This window comes from Acipenser ruthenus, chromosome 22 (genome assembly GCF_902713425.1).
Source record: "Acipenser ruthenus chromosome 22, fAciRut3.2 maternal haplotype, whole genome shotgun sequence".
NCBI lineage: Eukaryota > Metazoa > Chordata > Actinopteri > Acipenseriformes > Acipenseridae > Acipenser > Acipenser ruthenus.
The window spans coordinates 21,912,608-21,933,534 of NC_081210.1; the positions used below are offsets into that span (position 1 = coordinate 21,912,608).

Genomic DNA, 20,927 nt, shown 5'->3' on the forward strand with positions numbered 1-20,927 from the left:
CTACAGAGACAATGCTGCACGCACAAAAAGAGAAGTACGTTACAGAAGACAAGGATATTTACACACAGGTGAGCGTTATATAACATATTATGAATACTTGTATGCATGTTATGTAGGTTTCAGGTTAATAATAATAATAATAATAATAATAATTATTATTATTATTATTATTATTATTATTATTATTATTATTATTATTATTATTATTATTATTATTATTATTATTATTATTATTATTACAGCAATAGACATATATATTTATATTTAAACTAAAACTTTCACGCAGGATTTGTGTGTAAGCCAAACATCTCCCTCTCTTTCATCTAGCTATATTGATGACTTTTACATTATAATTTGCTGCACTTTCAAACAATATTTTAGTGATGAAACAGGGTACTTTTTATATATATATATATATATATATATATATATATATATATATATATATATATATATATATATATATAAAGCCTCATACAGTATGTATGTATGTATGTATGTATGTATGTATGTATGTAAATAAGTAAGTACGTATTTAAGTATTTATTTAGATTTGACCGCCAGTCGTGGGTTAATAATAATATTGCACCGGTTCAATGTATTTGGTTCTAGAAAATGATGTTTCTTATAAATGATTTCTGTATTGTAGTATTTTGGTAGGTATCAATTGTCTAATCAATACAAGAAGCAACCTTTGCTCTCCAGTGCTGACCCAGGTAGAGAACTGTAAGGGATTTGACACATCTTACCCATGGAAAGTACGATCTAGGCTCAAGATGTTTGGACTGTCACTTTGTTTTCAATATAATGGGCTTCTAGCCTATGCAAACTGTTTGTATTGATATTTTTCATCCCTATAAACAAAGATTGTCTTTAATATTGCAGTCTAATGCATTGCAAAATATCAGCTGTATCGTTTGGATAGGGATTCTGCTGTCTTATAAAAGCAGTTACAAGTAACTCGTTAGGCTTTAAAATGTATGTAACTTTCTAAGCCTTGCCCTTTTAACTTATCACATATGTATTGTCAATATGAATGATTTATGTTGCCTTTCTCTTAATAGTTTAATGTGATTATTAAGTATGCAGATTTTGATTGCTTGCTATTCTTAACATTTATCACTTTACAAAATACAGAATTTTCTTATATACATCTTCACCAATATACTGTACTTACAAAGCCTGAGAGATAAAATCAGAAGCTATAGCTTTAAAATATCAATCGTGCAATTCTTGACTGGGACTCTAAGTGCCGCTGTTGGCCAACCAGGTGATGTGTTGCAAGCTGAGACCCACCAGAACCTCCCATAATATTGCTGTGTATATCACAGACAGAAAGAGCAGCTGGCACTATACACTGCTTGGATTAGACACAGAAACTGCGGACACAGCAACTCAGCACATTTTGGAATAAAAACATAAACCAATAACCCACCTTCTTAAAAACATTGTGTTCTTGGATACTTTATAGTCACAGTGATGTTCAGATTTGATTATTAATCACGTAAAACATGGAATTTTCTCGACTTGAACCCGTCTGGAGAATGAAAGGCAGGACTCTCAAATGGCAAGTACAGTGGTTCATTGTTTGTATGTATACTGCAGAGGTAGTTTATGGACAGATTCGATATTCAATTCCAGAAGAAATGACAAAGGGTTCATTTGTAGGTAACATTGCACAAGATTTAGGATTCGATCTTAAAAGACTTGCGTCTGGCAACGCTCGCATATTTGCAGGGCGCTCCACGGAGTACGTTGAGCTAAACAAGGAAATGGGGATATTGGTTGTTAAAGAAAGGATAGACAGAGAGCGGTTATGTGGGCAAATAACTCCTTGCAGTTTCAGCTTCGAGATTATTCTTGACAAGCCTATGGAACTGTATCGCGTTCATGTTGAGATTGTAGATGTTAACGACAATGCGCCCACATTCCTCAAGAAAGAAATTCTATTAGAAATAAGCGAATTAGCTCTTCCAGGGGCACGCTTTGTGCTAGAGAGCGCAGTGGACCCCGATGTGGGTATAAACACGATCCAGAGCTATACACTTAAACCTAGTGATACTTTTGATTTAAATGTGAACACCCACCCTGATGGTAGTAAATCTGTAGCGATGATTCTACAAACACCTCTGGACAGAGAAAAGCAAGACGAGCTTTCTTTAATATTAACTGCTGTTGACGGTGGGAATCCGCAGAGGTCTGGCACAGTTATTATAAATATTGTTGTTCTGGATGTCAATGATAATGCTCCTGTTTTTAGTCAGGCAGTTTACAAAGCTGCAGTATTTGAAAATGCGTTAAAAGGGACTGTTGTTTTAACAGTGAACACAACTGATGCGGATAAGGGATCTAATGGGCATGTAACCTATTCATTTACTCACGTCACTGACAGTATTGGTGAATTGTTCGACCTTAATCCAAATAATGGCGAAATAACAGTAGCAGGAGAAATCGATTATGAAAAAGTGAAGTTATATCAAATAAACGTTCAGGCAAAAGACCATGGTGGGCTAACAGATTCTACTAAAATAATCGTTGAAATAATTGATGTAAATGACAATGTCCCTGTCATAACTATCATGTCATTCTCGAGTCCAATACCTGAAGACTCAAAACCCGGAACAGCCATAGCTATGATTAACGTCCAAGACCTAGATTCTGGTAACAATGGAAAGGTTAACTGTTTAATTAACAAACATATCCCTTTCGAAATAAAATCCTCATTAACTAACTACTATAGTTTAGTAACTGAAAATATTTTGGATCGTGAAAAAATCTCAGAATATAACATTACCATTACAGCCACAGACGAAGGCTCGCCCCCACTTTCCAGTAACCAGACAATAACACTGAAAATATCTGACGTTAACGACAATGCGCCTACTTTCAATCAGGCATTATATACCGCACATGTGATTGAAAACAACTCCCCGGGAGCATCTATCTTTTCTGTGCAAGCTCGAGACGCTGATTGGAATCAGAACGCTCGTATAGTTTACTTTCTTGAAGAAGCAACTTTCAATGGAACGCCTGTATCATCATATATTTCTATCAATTCAGACAGTGGAATACTTTACGCAGTGCGCTCGTTTGATTATGAGCAAATCAGAGAATTCCAAATCCACGTTAAAGCGCAGGATGGAGGTTCTCCTCCTCTTAGCAGCAACGTGACTGTAAACATCTTTGTGCAAGACCAGAACGACAATGCGCCTCAGATTCTCTATCCAGTACAAACTGAAGGCTCTCTGGTGGCTGAAATGGTGCCTCGTTCAGCTGATGTTGGCTATCTCGTCACTAAAGTGGTAGCTGTTGATGCTGACTCTGGACAGAATGCGTGGCTCTCATACAAACTGCACAAAGCTACAGACAGGACACTTTTTGAAGTGGGACTGCAAAATGGGGAGATAAGGACGTTGCGCCAGGTTGCTGAGAAAGATGCTGTGAAACAAAGACTTGTTGTTTTAGTGGAGGACAATGGTCAGCCCTCTCGTTCAGCTACAGTGAATGTGAACGTGGCGGTTGCAGACAGCTTCCCTGAAGTACTTTCAGAATTTAGCGACGTCAAAGAAGTTAAAAATTATAATGACAGTCTGACATTTTATTTAGTCGTGTCATTGGCTACAGTTTCCTTTCTTTTTATTGTCTCCATTATAATTATATTGTCAGTAAAGTTCTGCCAATGGAGACAATCCAGACTGTTCTATAAATCAAATGGAAACCTCCCTGCTATTCCAAGTTCATATTACCCTCCTCAATATGCAGACGTTGGTGGGACTGGAACTCTTCGCCACGTGTACAATTACGAAGTGTGTTTAACTACTGATTCCGGAAAGAGTGAGTTCAAGTATATCAGACCGTGCAGTCAAAGTCTTGTAAGTGTTGACCCCAGTGCTACAGAGACAATGCTGCACGTGCAGAAGGAGAAGAACGTTACACCTGACAAGGATATTTACACACAGGTGAGCCTTTGTTTATAAAGGCCCATATCAGGCTATATTTTCGTAGCAGTATATACATGTGTAACTGCTTATAATTTGCTGGACAAGAAAGTTCTCCCTCCAATGTTTTTATGGAGCATCACAACACCGTGATTGTGGTTTAACCTTATTTTAGCATGTTCTGTTTCAAATTAGAAAACAACACCTATACTGTGCGTGTTTGCGTTTTTTTATTTAATCAGGTGCTTAAATCTTATGTGTTATTGTTATTGTATATATGATTGTAAGTGACTATGCTTGTCTGTGTCGTCCAAGACACCATTATAAGCGAACCTAATGCTCCTAATGTTTTTTTTTTCTTTTTTCCATGGTTCCAAAATGAAATCCGTGGCAATTCTAACTATAAGATTTATCGAATACCATACCATGTTCAAAGTCTTTTTAATAAGTTCGTAGGTTCGTCATACATTTACATGCGTATTTTTTCAGTTTATAATAGTTTATTTTAAAATAAAATATCATTTTAAAAAGGAGGTATTGATTATGTTAATTCTGAAAAACTAGATTGTGTTACTAATCCAAATAGTAATGTTAAAACTACATTTTGTCTTGCAACTGGAAATCCCAAGTCTATTCTTCAACAATATATGTTGCTGCCACAATAGGTAGCCATGTAATGCGTCGCCACGAAAACCGTAAATAACTAAACACAGAATGCAAAGCTGTGTCCTATACACGCTCTTATTGGAGTACACTTTTCTGAACAGCAGAGTGCATTCACTGTATAGATTTCACTTTCAACTCAAACTCATGTCAATTCGATGTAAAGCGTTGTTTTAAAATAAGCAGATGATTGATTTGATGTTCCAATAACCATACACGTGTTATCAGTGCAATCCTCACACTGGCTGTTCTCTGTGTACACTGTACACTCCATCGTTATAGAACACTCCAGTTTTCTATTGTTCTTCCTTTCTGTTTAAACATTAGCATATTGAACAGATTTCTTCACCGATATCTGGTAAAAAAAAAAAAAAAAAAAAAAAAAAAGAATTGTAAGTTTTCTACAGAATACTAAAGTATTATTTTGCTTTAACTATCTTGTGCAGTTTTAGAATTTGACTCTAAGTGCCGCTGTTGATCAATGAGGCGATGTTCTTCAAGCACGGATCCAGCAGGACCTCCCCTATTATTGCTCAGTATAAGACAGACAGAAACAGCAGCTCGTTATACAGTGCGTGGATAACAATACAGAAACTGCGGATACAGAAATCCAGGACATTTTGGAAGAGATGGTTTACTAGAGGCATATTTGTATTCGTATTTGTTTTTAAGACCGTTTTTGGACGATTACAAGTCAGCAGTAATGTGCAACATCGAATATTTATCATGCTAAATCGTGGGTTTGGTCGTCTTGAAACCGGCTGGAAAAACATAGGCTGGACACTAAAATGGCAAGTACAATTCTTCCTGTTGTGTGTGTTTGTTACAGACGTAGTTTATGGACAGATTCGATATACTATCCCAGAAGAAATGAAAAAGGGATCGTTTGTCGGTAATGTTGCACAAGACTTGGGATTAGATCTTAAAAGACTGGCATCTGGCAGAGCTCGTATTTTTACTGGAAGCAGTGCCGAGTACATTGAGCTGAATGTGGATAAAGGGCAATTGGTTGTTAAAGAAAGAATAGACAGGGAACGGTTATGTGAGCAAGCGTCTCCATGCAGTTTGAGTTTTGAAATTATTCTTGAAAACCCCATGGAACTCTTTCGTGTTAGTGTAGAAATTCTTGATATTAACGATAATGCTCCCACATTTCCCAAAAATGAAGTTACATTACAAATAAGCGAGTCAGCTATACCAGGTGCGCGTTTCTTACTAGAAAGCGCCATGGACCCTGATGTGGGTGTTAACACTCTCCAAAGCTATTCCCTGAAACCAAGTGATCATTTTATTTTAAAAACACACTCCCGTCCTGATGGCAGTAAATATGTAGAGATGATGCTGCAAATACCGCTGGATCGAGAAAAGCAGGAACACCATTCTTTAATATTAACTGCTGTCGATGGCGGTGACCCTCAGAGGTCTGGTACTGTTAACATACATGTTGTTGTCCTTGATGCAAACGACAATGCTCCCGTTTTTAGCCAGTCAGTTTACAAAGCGACTGTGCTTGAAAATGCATTAAAAGGCACAATAGTGACGACAGTAAATGCATTTGATGCAGATACAGGGTCAAATGCAGAATTAAGTTACTCGTTTTCCCACACGACTCGCAGTATTTCGGAGCTATTTCAGCTAGAACCAAATACTGGTGAAATAAAAGTGATAGGGCAACTGGATTTTGAGAAAGCTAAAATGTATGAGATTAACATACAAGCAACAGACCATGGCGGTCTTACAGACTCTGGTAAAGTAATAATTGAAATTATTGACATCAATGATAACGTTCCATCTGTAACTATGATGTCATTCTCGAGTCAAATACCCGAAGACTCCTTATCTGGAACTGTGATAGCTATGATTAAGGTTGAAGATCGAGATTCTGGAAAAAACGGGCAGGTTCGTTGTTTAATTGACAGAAATCTGCCTTTTAAAATCAAGTCGTCCTTAACGAACTACTATAGTTTAGTGACTGGAAGTATTTTAGACCGTGAAACAGTCTCCGAATATAACATAACCATCACTGCAACAGACGAGGGAGAGCCTCCTCTGTCAAGTAACCTGACAATACAACTGGCGATATCTGATGTTAACGACAATGCACCGAAATTCGACCAGGACGTATACAACGCTTATGTGATGGAAAACAACTCCCCGGGAGTATCTATATTTTCTTTACAAGCCAAAGACTCTGACTGGAGCCAGAATTCGCGTATTTCTTACTTTCTTGAAGAAAAACAAATTAATATGACGTCAGTATCTTCCTATATTTCAATTAATTCAGACTCTGGTATCATTTATGCTGTGCGGTCATTTGACTATGAACAAGTAAGAGACTTTCAAATCCACATTAAAGCGCAGGATGGAGGTTCTCCTCCTCTTAGCAGCAACGTGACTGTAAACATCTTTGTGCAAGACCAGAACGACAATGCGCCTCAGATTCTCTATCCAGTACAAACTGAAGGCTCTCTGGTGGCTGAAATGGTGCCTCGTTCAGCTGATGTTGGCTATCTCGTGACTAAAGTGATAGCTGTTGATGCCGACTCTGGACAGAATGCGTGGCTCTCATACAAACTGCACAGAGCTACAGACAGGACACTTTTTGAAGTGGGACTGCAAAATGGGGAGATAAGGACGTTGCGCCAGGTTGTTGACAAAGATGCTGTGAAACAAAGACTTGTTGTTTTAGTGGAGGACAATGGTCAGCCCTCTCGTTCAGCTACAGTGAATGTGAACGTGGCGGTTGCAGACAGCTTCCCTGATATACTTTCAGAATTTAGCGACGTCTCACAAGATAAGAATTACAATGACAATCTGACATTTTATTTGGTGGTGTCATTGGCTACAGTTTCCTTTCTTTTTATTGTTTCCATTATAATTCTGTTGTCAGTAAAGTTCTGCAAATGGAGACAATCCAGACTGTTTTATAAATCAAATGGAAACCTCCCTGCTATTCCATATTACCCACCCCAGTATGCAGACGTTGGGGGGACAGGAACACTTCGACATGTGTACAATTACGAGGTGTGTTTAACAACTGACTCGGGAAAGAGCGAATTCAAATACATCAGACCTTGTAGCCAAGGTGTTTTAAGTGCAGACCCGAGTGCTGCAGAAACCATGCTGCACGCGCAGAAGGAGAGGAATCTAATTGATGACACAGACCCTACCATACAGGTGAGCCTTCGTTGATAAAGACATTGCAGTGACTTTGTACTGTGCAATAATTGCAGACCAGTTATGTAGATCATTTCCATAACCTAAATAAACAAATAGTATAGAATGTAAGTATAGAATACGAGTATGATTTGTCAGATTTGGTACAACCTGATTGTTGTGAAATAGTTTTTTGTATACCACGCTAGATAGACAGAGCTAATGGGCTGGATTTTTCACTGTGTGATTGCCATACATGCAGTATGGAGTGGCCGGTTGTCTGCATTCTATCCATAGTGGCTAATATGGGTCTGCGTCTATCTATCTATCTATCTATCTATCTATCTATCTATCTATCTATCTATCTATCTATCGATATATATATATATATATATATATATATATATATATATATATATATATATATATATGGTTTATTACTTTAATAAATAGTTTTTATGATTACATATTTGCTATTATTGTCTTTGTAATATTTTATATTGAATTATATATCAGTTGTGTTCTTGATTAACATGTCAAAGTTTTGTATTCAAATTGTTTAGGTGAATAACATTTGATAGTTTATGTACTGGTGCTCTCACAAAAGGATCCCGTATTTTTTATTATTTTTTTAGAATACTAATTTCACAAATTAAAAAAAAGTGTTGTACTGTAATGTAATGCAACTCCTGATATGATTGGAGTTGTATGGTCTTGGGTTTTATGTAACTGTGCCCACATTTCTTAGACTATTTATGATTCATGGAGGTTGAATGTATGTGTGTGTGAGTGGGGGGGGGGGGGGGGGGTCAGAGATTTCATTAGAGCAGAGTAAGTGGGTTTGTGATGCATAGTATCTGCTTATAATGCTGTTGGTATACTTGGTGTATACAGTAGAAGCATTGCATCTCAATAAAATGAAGAAATTAAAGGTAATTATATCCTACCTCTAAAATCCCATAGGGAGATGGTGCAGATCTGGAGAGAAAGTTATCAGAGGACAGATCACTTACATGATGTGATGCACAGGAGGTTAGGGTTCTTTGTGCCAAGAAGTAGAATGTGCTTTAACATATCCTGGGATTAATGCAATTATACACACATAACTTATACACAAATTAGTTATTTCATGCAATAATGATACTACGTAATTATCTGCACCAACAACAAACATATTAAAATAATATACATATTGTAATCAAGAGCTGAATCATATTACTTGTGGGTTATACTTTTTTGTTACAATATAGGGATACTTTATATAATCTACTACTGTGCTCTGTAGAATTATCTGTTGGTGTTGTTTTTCCTGTTTAGCTCATTATTTGCCATGCCCACTTGCTGTTGCAGCACACATTGCTGATTGTGGGGAAGCATATTATCAATCTACAGCATTCAGGGCACTTTGGGGCTTGGTGCACAGTGCAACGTGTATATGCTCCCACATCTTATTTCTAGCAAGAACAATAGCATATTATACAGAACACACATAACAGAGAAGAAATCACATACTAGAAAAGTGAAGTGAGCAGCATCAGTAGCAACAGTGGAGAAAATTGCTTCACAAGTAGAATGTATGTGCTATGTAGTTCATATTGTAGAGCTGAGATGCTTACTTGAAATAATGCCTCGTTCCTAAATGGCAGCAAAACTACTGATCCACCAGCGACTGGCTGACTGATCTTTTAAAGAAAGGCATGCACGCAGTAATCCTTTTACAATTGAAACATACAGTTTGGTTGTGTAGATTTAGTTCTATGGTTTTAGTATCTTCAGATTATCTACAGCAGCAGCAACAGCAGCAGCTTTACATTTTGCAATGTTCCTGCTTCGCTCAGCAAACTCTCTTACAAAAGAACATTTCTTAGCAATATAAAATGCATTTGTGTTAATTCGCTAGTTTTGCACCCCTGGTTTGTTCAAGCTCTCAGTTATTTGAAAGCGCATATGACCAATATAAACCCTTAGTGAAAGATACCCATGCTTTTTTTTAACTAAATGAAAGTAAGCAATGAAACCATAAACAATAAACCGATTAAAAAACCATAAGATTAAATTACATGTTTATTACTTAAACGTGTTTGTTATGCCTGCAAAGGTTACCTTGTTGTGTTGTTTCGTGTTAAATCGCACATATTCAGGATAGCTTTATATCCTGGAAATATGTTTAACATTCCCTTTTGTGGTGATATATCAAGATATAGATCATTGCTGTTTCTTTTCTGTGTTAAACGTAATGCAGAGGCAAGACTGAGGCAAAGGACCAAAGGGACAGAGGGTATAAGAAACATTACGTTAGACAACCGTTATCCCCTTGATATATCACCGCAAACCGAAAGAAAGAAAGAAAGAAAGAAAGAAAGAAAGAAAGAAAGAAAGAAAGAAAGAAAGAAAGCTTTAAAGTCGCTTTAAAGTTGTGTCGGCAGCATGTTCTCTCCTGTATGTCTGTGGCGCTGTTCATCAATAAAGTGCTGAAAAGTATTCCGCGAACATCTCCCTTCACTCAGAGAAAGTGCTGTTCCGGGTTCAGTGGTGCCTCCCCTCTCGAAGAATAATCCAAGTTAACATTTTATTTCATTATTTCACCAGCTGTAGTTTCTCTTATTTCGTTGCTGATACACTGGTTGCTGCAAACGACAGAGTGAACCGAGTACAATTGCACATCTAAGCAGTATGCTTCAAATGCAGTTTAGTTCTGATTAACCTACTAAACACGCAGAACCGGATATAAAGGGTTTAATGTCAGTACTGCAACCCAAGAGTATCTCGATTGTCAGATAAGAGTGATTTCATGTTAATTAGCTTTCCTTGTCTACCAACTCCCACAGCTAAACATGAAAATTGCAGTAATGAGGCTAGCTTGATAATGCTGCTGACGTTTATGATTTCTGGCATGGTATATATATATATATATATATATATATATATATATATATATATATATATATATATATATATATATATATATATATTGTCATAGCTGATTGACAACGATATCACAAATGTACATAGTAATATATATGATAATATGACCTAATGATAAAAAAGGTTAAAACTTTGGAAATACCTTCTATTATTACGTTGTAAGAGATCTCCATGTTAAAGGTAATGTTACATTTCCATGTGAAGGGTTATTAAGCACTGTGATTTGGTGTAGATGTAGCTACAATGCATGTTTAAAAGCGACGTGAATTTTAATTTCATCCAAATCAGAATGATAGTCTGTGAGTGGAATGCATTCAGTCAGTTTTCTTTGTGTGTTATGAGTACCAGTCCTGAAGTGATTGATAGGATTTAGAAATTTAAAGAACGCATTTTAACCGCGTGTGGCGCTGTGCCACAATAAACAGGAGTATTCAGCTGTGAGACCAACAGGGGTTCCTTATCACACACGGCGCTTCTGTGTCACTTAGGCAGACGGTGCTTCATTTTCGGATTTTAATCAGAAGGAAAAAAATCACGTCATGATGACTGTTTAGTGTGACATGTATTATTATTATTATTATTATTATTATTATTATTATTATTATTATTAGTAGTAGTAGTAGTAGTAGTAGTAGTAGTAGTAGTAGTTTATTATTATTATTATTATTATTATTATTATTATTATTATTATTATTATTATTATTTGCAGACTGCACAAAACAACTCAGCACACCTAAATACAGTATATCCCGTTCAGTCACTGCATGTATAATTGTACAATGTTAGGTTTCCTAGTACAGTGTTTATCTATTTTATGATGCATATATGTTTTTTCAAAGTTTTATAATAATAATAATAATAATAATAATAATAATAATAATAATAATAAATGCAGTTAGAAAAAAAACGTATATGATCTTTTGTTTTATTGTACATATTAAGAGGAAATCAGCTAAGCAAACGCCCGATATTACAATGAAAGGCTACTGTACCTTTAAAGTGTTATACAGTTTCTATTGGGTAAGCCTGTGTGGCGCTGTGCGCCAATTAAATGATGAACTGGGCTTTGAGATCTACTCCCTCCCCCAGTCACAGCACGGTAACCCTTCCAATGCAGGGAGCGAGGAGAGAGAAAGCCGTGTGCACATCCACCGATACAGTAATTATTTCAAACAATATTCAGATCTTAAATACATTAATGCTGCTTCATAGTCGGATTATTTCTTTGGATATGTAATTTTTATATTCATTTCAAGAACATCTTTTCTTGAAAATCTATTTTAAACATATTGGGAAATGAAAAGTGGGACAAGAAAAGAGATCTTGAAATGGCAGGCGCTGTGGTTGTTTCATTTCTTTCTCTTGTGGAATACAACATATGGACAGATTCGATACACAATTCCAGAGGAGCTAAATAAGGGTTCCTTTGTCGGGAATATAGCAAAGGATTTGGGACTTGATTTAGCTGAAATTTCCCACCGTAAACTGCGGATAGCTTCTGAAGCGGGTAAGCAATATTTTACTGTGGATTTGGGAAAGGGCGATTTGGTTGTGAGTGAGAGAATCGACAGGGAATATCTATGTGGACGAAGCGTCAGTTGTTTGTTACCCTTGGAAATTATTGTTGAAACACCATTGCAACTACATCGGCTTGACATTGAAATCCAAGATATTAATGACAATGCTCCTAATTTTCTTTCAAATGAACATATTTTAAAAATTGCAGAATCCACAGTCCTCGGTGCACGATTTCCATTGGAAAGTGCGCAGGATCCTGATGTTGGCATTAACGCACTACGTACCTTTCTCATAAACCTCAATGAATATTTTGTTTTGAATATTATAAACCACGACGATGGCAGAAAAGTTCCTGAATTAATTTTGGAAAAAGCACTGGACCGAGAGAAGCAGCCTATCCACGAGCTGGTGCTGACAGCTGTAGATGGAGGAAATCCAGCCAGATCAGGGACCACACAGATCACTGTCGTGGTTCTGGATAACAATGACAACATACCGCAGTTTGATAAACCCGTTTATAAAGTAACTCTGAGTGAAAATGCTCCACGAGACGCTGTTGTTGTCAAAGTCAGAGCCACTGATTTGGATGAAGGTCCCAATGGAGACATTGTGTATTCGTTTGGTGTTCATACACCAGATATAGTGCGCACGTTATTTAATATAAGACCCCAGACAGGTGAGATAACATTACAGGGGCAATTAGATCACGAAGAAGCCAGTTTTTATACAATTGACGTGATAGCTAAAGACAAGGGAATTCCAATACTGGAGGGACACTGCAATGTACAGGTGAATATTTTAGATGTGAACGATAACCCACCAGAAATCATTTTCACTTCACTGCCTAGTTCCGTTCTAGAAAATGCTTCCATTGGAACTGTCATAGCATTAATAAGCGCACGAGATTTAGATTCTGGAGACAATGGAAAGATACACTTACAAGTACCTGCAGACTATCCATTTATTTTGAAGCCTTCCTTTTCAAACCACTATGCATTGGTTACCGATGCGCTCTTAGACCGTGAAGTAGTTCTTGTGTATGACATAGAAATAATAGCAACAGACTCTGGATCACCACCTCTCTCAACAAAGAAAAAAATCACTGTTAACATTTTAGATGTTAATGACAACCCTCCGCGCTTCTCACAGTCATCCTACTCTGTGTATATGAAGGAAAACAACGTCCCAGGGACATTACTATGTTCAGTATCTGCTTCTGATCCCGACTTGGATACAAACTCTCAGCTTTCTTATTCTATTTTGGATACTCAGGTACAAGATGTGTCAGTCTCTTCGTATATTTACATCAATTCAGAAAATGGCAGTATTTATACGGGGCATTCCTTTGACTATGAACAAATAAAAGTTTTCCAGATCCAAGTACAGGTAAAAGACCACGGGACTCCACTCTTAAGCAGCAACGTGACTGTCAGTGTGTTTATTTTGGATCAAAACGACAATGCGCCTGCTGTTATATATCCGTTGGCTGAAATGGGTTCTCTTCCTCATCAGAAAATGCCCATGTCTGCTAAAGCAGGATACCTCGTCACTAAAGTGACGGCAGTGGATGCAGACTCTGGTCAGAACGCGTGGATTTCCTATCGGTTTATACAGGCTACAGATGACACCTTGTTCAGCGTGGCTCTTCATACTGGGGAAATTCGGACTAAACGCGGTGTTCTTGAGCAAGATGACGCCTCCCAGCGGCTTGTTATAGAAATAAAGGACAATGGGGAGCCAGTGCAGTCAGCTACAGTTACAGTTACCATATCATTAGAAAACGGTGTCTATGAACCAATATTAGACTATCACGATACATCTAAAACACATGGTTATAATTATATAACTCGCTACTTGATAATATCCCTAGCATCAATTTCTGCTATTTCTTTCTTGACTGTTGTTATATTAACAGTGAAGTGCATTAGAAATAGTAGTGGCAGATATTTCAGACGTGCTGCTTCTAACGATGGATATAAACACGCAAACAGAAACTTGCAAATACAGTTAAACACTGACGGCCCTATAAAGTACGTTGAAGTGCTAGGAGGTGACGTGCAGTCTCAGAGCCAATCCTATAGGTCATGCTTCTCACCCGTGTCAGAGCCGAGTGATTTCACATTTCTCAAGCCCAGCAGTGAATCTAGTTTCAAGGATGCTGTAAGTTGTGTTGACAATACCGGCAATAATGCATTTCAGCAGGTGAGCATTGACTGAAATTAATATTTTCTCCTGCATTTAGATTGAAGTTCGTTGTAAAATAATTGCCTGTTTTTTATTATTGTTTATTTTGTATGTAAATGTTTGAGGACAAATTTCCTCGTCTTCAAAAAAAAAAAGGGGTGTGTGTTCATTACACAATGTGAACTCTGTTTTCGGCTAGGATTGTGAAGTGGGGTATTCATAGTTTGGAATGCACACAATGTATTCTCTAATAGTTGCAGCAATCTGCATTTTTTTTGAAGAAGTGTTGTTAAATTAATTTATTTCATTTTGAAAACGTGTGACGTACAAATATGTATACGGTCTGGCTTTGTCCTATAGTGTGGCTAGGTGGCGCCATTTACTCTTTAAAAGTTAGTGTTGTGTTGTTCATAAGTTGTTGTTAATAATAATAATAATAATAATAATAATAATAATAATAATAATAATAATAATAATAATAATAATAATAATGTGTTGGATGCCAATGATAACCACCCTGTATTTGATTAATTATCCTACAAGATTAGTGTAATGGAAATTGCACCTGTGGACACTTTAGTGATTAAACTCAATGCTACTGATTTAGACGAGTCACAATCAGGACCCTTTAAACAGTATCTTTAGTACTGATCCAAAAACGGGTGAAATTCGTGTTCAGGGGAACCTCGATTTTGAACACTCAGCTGTTTATGAGCTGGAAATACCAGCACATGACCTGGGCTCCCCCACAATGGTAAAACACTGCATTGTGACAGTGGACATCATAGATGTGAATGGCAATGCTGCAGAGGTTGTACTCACCTCTCTCGGTTATTTTCTTTCTGACTTTATTTGCCTTTATTCGCCAGGAATGATGGACAGTGCTATGTAACTGTCGCTGCAGAAAGCAGAGGAATCTGAAGGGTTTATATAAGTATGTCGGTGGCAATTTTCATTCCCAGTATAATATTGACGGACCTGTACAGTACGTGGGGGGAGGTGGCATACCTTCCCAAACACAGTGCTACAGAGCTTGTTTCTCCCCTGTTTCTGACAGGAGTGCATTTATGTTTGTTAAGTCTTTGAGTTCACCCGTGGACAATATCAGCTCCCCTAGTGTCAATAATTGGAACACTCTTAAACAAAACGAGGTGAGGATATAAAGCCCCAGATTGCTTTTATGTATTATTATTATTATTATTATTATTATTATTATTATTATTATTATTATTATTATGATACAGTATGCTAAGGTGAATAAATGTTGAAATACAGTAGCCTATATTTAATATATCTGTGCTCAGTAGCACAGTTATAAATTGTAAAACAACATTTGTAGCATTAGTAGTAGTAGTAGTAGTCGTAGTAGTAGTATTTTAAACATGCTTTAGTATCATGTTAATAATAATAATAATAATAATAATAATAATAATAATAATGTGTTTGGTGATGATTTTACTTTTAACGTCAAATACAGAGCAATGCTATGAGTTCGATTTGAACAGACCATTGTTTCTATTGAGAGGTCCAGCATGCCTTCACTGTGACACCTGGTGGCGATGTTTAATTACTCAGTTTCATTCAACCACAATTGTTTTGGAGGCACTTATCATCCAATGGTAAAAGCTAAATTAAATAACATGTTCCTGTCTTGGTATTATACATGATATTATTTATTTATTTATTATTATTATTATTATTATTATTATTATTATTATTATTATTATTATTATTATTATTATTATTATTATTATTTATCCAAGGCATTTTGAAACAAAGTTCCTTTTTCATACAGCCAAATATGCATATTAGTATTTGTTGTTATTGTTGTTTAAATTGTCAGAAGTGATTGAACCATTTCCTTTGTCGCATTTGCGACAGTTAAATACATTATGTAAGGCTTGAATATGCAGAAAATGCGGTTTGTAAATCAGCATCGACCTCCTGCAATTCAGGCGTGCAATTCATTCTTTCTGCAGGCAGTCTATTCCTTTAAGATATTCTGTAACAGCTATTGGAGGAAATGCGTGGCGCTGTCCACCAATAAGGTGCTGGATTCTGTTCAGCGATCAACTCCCCCGCCCCTTGCAAAGCAGCGTAACCCCTCAGTGCTTGGAATTACATGTGAGACGAGATGGATTTCTGTTTTCCTTTTTTATTTTATTTTTCCAAAATCAGCGCGTTATAGTGTCTTTTTAACGAGTAATGGCTGTTTTCTGCGAATTAGTGTTCTTACTGCTGGCAGTGGCTGCTTGACAAGACTCCATGAATTTATAAATACATGTTAAGCTGTACATTTGGTCTGACGAACTGGATTTTTTTTTTTTTCGACAATGGAAAGCAGAAAAAGGAAACGAGCTTTGCACTGGCAAGTATTGTGTTTCTGTGTTTCCTGTCATTGGATTTGTGCTTACGGACAGCTTAAATATTCCGTCCCAGAAGAATTAAACACGGGTGCTTTTGTTGGAAATATTGCAAAAGATTTAGGACTGGATGTAGCGAAGATTTCTGAACGCAACCTGCGAGTTGTCTCTGATTCCAGTGTGCAGTATTTCGAGGTGAGCTCGGAGAGCGGAGCTTTGGTTATTAAAGATAAAATAGACAGAGAACGGATATGTGGGTTAAGCTTAACCTGTTCCCTGCACCTTCAGTTCGTGCTTCAAAACCCTTTGGAAATGTACCGAGTTGAAGTGCAGATACTGGATGTGAATGACAACGCACCTCAATTCCCAACCAAAAATATATCGTTGGAGATATCAGAAGCTGCTACACCGGGCTCTCGTGTTCGCCTCGAGATTGCTCAGGATCCCGATGTGGGCTCGAATGCTTTGCGTACTTACCAGCTTACCCGTAATGATTATTTTGTTTTAAGTGTACAAACACGAAGTGATGGTACTAAACTACCAGAGCTGGTCATAGAGAAAGCTCTCGATAGGGAACAACACTCCATATATAATTTACAGCTGACAGCCTTTGACGGAGGAACACCAGAGAAATCTGGAACTACAAAAGTTATTATTAAGATTCTTGATGTTAATGACAATATACCTCGATTTAACAGCCCAGTATATAAGGTTAGCCTTATGGAAAACACACCTATTGGTAAATTATTGGTACAACTAAATGCATCGGATCTGGATGATGGTCAGAATGGGGAGATATATTATTCTTTCAGTAAACACACGCCAGAAACCGTGCGTCGACTATTCAGTGTGAACTCAGAAACAGGTGAAATTAGGGTAAATGGGTTGATAGATTTTGAGGATGCAAGCTTTTATGAGATTGATGTGCAAGCCAGAGATAAAGGAATCCCTGCTTCGGAAGGATCTTGTAACATTAAAGTGGAAGTGATTGATGTGAATGATAATGCTCCAGAGGTGACAATAACATCCCTGTCCAGTCCTGTTGTAGAGAATGCTTTACCTGGAACTGTAATTGCACTCATTAGTGTAAGGGATCGGGACTCAGGGCAAAATGGGGAGGTGCTTATGCAGATACCTGAAAGCATACCATTTAAATTACAGTCTTCCTTTCAGGGCCACTACTCCTTGATAACTGATGGTCCCCTGGATCGTGAAACAGTTCCTGAATACAACATCACAGTCACAGCCACTGATTCGGGTTCCCCTCCACTATCCTCTAGTATAATCCTGCCTGTCAGTATTTCAGATGTCAATGACAATGCTCCAGTGTTTTCTCAACCTTCATATACAGTCCACATACAAGAAAACAATGCCCCCGGAGCCACTATTTGTTCTGTAACAGCATTTGATGCTGATGTGGGCAAAAACTCCCAGCTTTCCTATTCTGTCTTGGACAGCACAATCCAAGGAACATCTGTGTCCTCTTATGTGTACATTAACTCGGAGAATGGGAACATTTACTCTATGCGCTCCTTTGACTATGAGCAGATTAAAGTTTTCCAAATCCATGTGCAGGTAAAAGATGCTGGCATACCTTCACTGAGCTCTAACGTGACAGTGCATGTATTTGTCTTGGACCTAAATGACAATGCCCCTGCAGTGGTGTATCCGTCTTTCCCGAAAGGCTCAGCTCTGCAGCTTACAGTCCCTCGCTCTGCTGAGGCAGGCTACCTTATAACCAAGATAGTAGCTGTTGATCCTGACAGTGGCCATAATGCATGGCTTTCCTACAGCATTCCACAAAGCAAAGACACTGGCCTGTTCCGTGTGGCGACTTACACTGGGGAAATAAGGACTGTGCGTAAATTACAAGATCTGGATGAGGCCATTCAGAATCTTGTCATTGTAGTGAAAGACAATGGGGTGCCCCCACTCTCTTCCTCCGTGCTTATCGACATAGCTGTAGAAGAAAATGGCTCAGAGACTTCCTCTGAATTCAGGGACACGTCTGCAAAGCAAAACGGCATGTCTGCTATAACCCTGTATTTGATAATCGCTCTAGCTTCCGTCTCTGCTCTTTCATTCCTGGCGTTCGTAATCCTCATTGTGAAGTGCCTGAGACAGAGCAGGGGCCACAGTGGTTGTTTGGGCTGCTGTTGCAGTAGCAAGCAGAGCCTGCGTTCCAGGGAAGCTTTTCAAAGATCCCAGAAAAGCCTTCATTTGCAACTCAACCCTGACGGGCCAATCAAATATGTGGAAGTGGTTGGGGGTTCGATGGAGTCCCAGAATCAATACTATAGGTCATGTCTCTCTCCGGTGTCTGACAGAAGTGACTTAATGTTCATCCAAACTTGTAGCCCATCTACACCCATGGGTAATACCAACACCATTGACATGTCTCTGTCTAGCAGTAACTTAATTAATACAGCCTGCGAGGTGAGAAATATGTATATGTGAGTGTGGGGGGCTGGCTAGCTGCTGAGGTGTTTGACACTTCTCTAATTGGTGGTCTTGCTGTTTATTGCAGAGTGACTAAATTGTTTTCTCCTCAGCTCAATGCAGTTTAGATGTATTGTTTATAAATGGTGTTATAATAATATGTTCATATGTTTTAGGGTTATAGCCTTTTTTGGAGATAACATACAGTATGTTGTAATACTTTTCAGAGATCTTTAGAGGTAGAAAACGATATAGTATAACTACTTCTTAATACAAAAAACACAAGAATAACCCAATAGAATTAAATTTGCTGTACAGTTGTAACTGTATTTAGTTTCTGTAAAGAAACCATAACATCTTAAATAGAATATGTTCAATTTGACAGACTGCAGTTTCTACAGTTGCAAATTAGACTTCAGTAGCACTACACTTTCATTTTTCACATTATAATTCATACCGGAAAATGGTTTATTGCTATTTTAAATTGGTACTTACTTAATGGCATTTAAAAATACTTAAAAACAGAAAGAACATGCGATGAAATCAAAGCTGTTTCTTTATATCCACTATCAAAGCCTTGTCGTTTAAAAAAAGGAGAAAAATCTAATGAATTGATCTAAATCCACATAAATGCTACTCATGTACCTGATACACATGGTTTCTGTTTACCTAGTGAGACATGTGCTTGTATTATACTTGCTTCAGCTCAAGCATTCTGGAGTTGATGGGAATAATCCAGATGCAATGCTGTGATTATATTTTTCAAATAGTTCTGCATTTTGTTGTTTAAATGCGGTTGATTCTGCTAATCTGTTAATGCATCTCTCTCAGCTGTGTGGAAGGATCCATTTAGCAGCCTGTTCTTGGAACAGCTGGAACCTTTGTGACATCCAGAACTTTATCCTTTATTAAGTGCCTTAGAATTACTGTTTCAGTACATTGTATTGTTTTCAGTTCCTTAACATTTTTAACAATTATAATACTAAGAATTATAATACTTAGTTGTTAGGTTCCAGTTTCATAACATAACTTTTTTTGTTTTGATTCGAAATGTGTCCCTGTGTTTTACTGTGTGTGAAAACAGTATGGATTTGATCTGCATCCCCAACGAATGACAAGCAAATGTCTGCCTGAGGGTACTCTACAGGCAAATCTGTTTTTCACTGGTAAACTGTGTTAATGGGGAGAAAACAATCCTTTGGGTTTTCTGCTGGTTTGAATGGTGGAATTTTGAATGGGTAAACCACATTGATGCAGATGATAATATAATTCATCCGTTAGTCACAGATGTGTAAGATGCAAGCCAGATGTTTAAGGCTGGCAGTTGATTAGCTTCCTTTCATTTGACAAAGCTTTATAGCCTACATCCATTTCAGGAAGGCTCTGCTTTAGGTTAGAAAGCCTTTATGACACTAATGATTGAGAAATAAATCTTTAAGAAACACAGATTACTAAAATACTGGTGTGTAGATATAGTCTATTATTTAGATATAGTGTATTATTTAACATGATTTTGTTTCCCAGACATGTGTTGAAATTGAGAATATTTATGAACATTTGAACTACTATTTAACATTTCTATTCTTCAGTCCTAGTTTTCCTCAACCTTCTAAGGTAACTTTAAATAATTTAGACAGCATTTAGTTCACTTCAGAGCTACTAAAATGCAAAAGTGCACATTTATTTTGAGTGATTTCAGTGTAATATTTTTGTTCACATATTCCATATGCAGTTGCCATGG

The 20,927-nt window shown here is 37.3% G+C and overlaps 1 protein-coding gene across 18 annotated transcripts in view; it reads left to right on the forward strand.

Moving 5' to 3' along the window:
• LOC117431573 (protocadherin gamma-A8-like) overlaps positions 1-20,927 on the forward strand; it is a 93,644-nt gene that overhangs the window by 64,981 nt on the left and 7,736 nt on the right. Inside the window, exon 1 of one of the 18 annotated variants that reach the window (XM_034052653.3) lies at positions 1,322-3,959. The exons of 13 other annotated variants lie outside the window; for them this stretch is intronic. In XM_034052653.3, coding sequence (XP_033908544.2) covers positions 1,512-3,959 — 2,448 coding nt within the window. In that variant the 5' untranslated portion in view covers positions 1,322-1,511. Of the gene's footprint in view, positions 1-1,321; positions 3,960-4,325; positions 5,393-12,195; positions 14,403-14,434; positions 19,184-20,927 lie in introns of those variants that run through there. 4 more of the 18 variants (XM_034926949.2, XM_058996144.1, XM_034052650.3 and 1 more) reach the window with 4 other exon arrangements.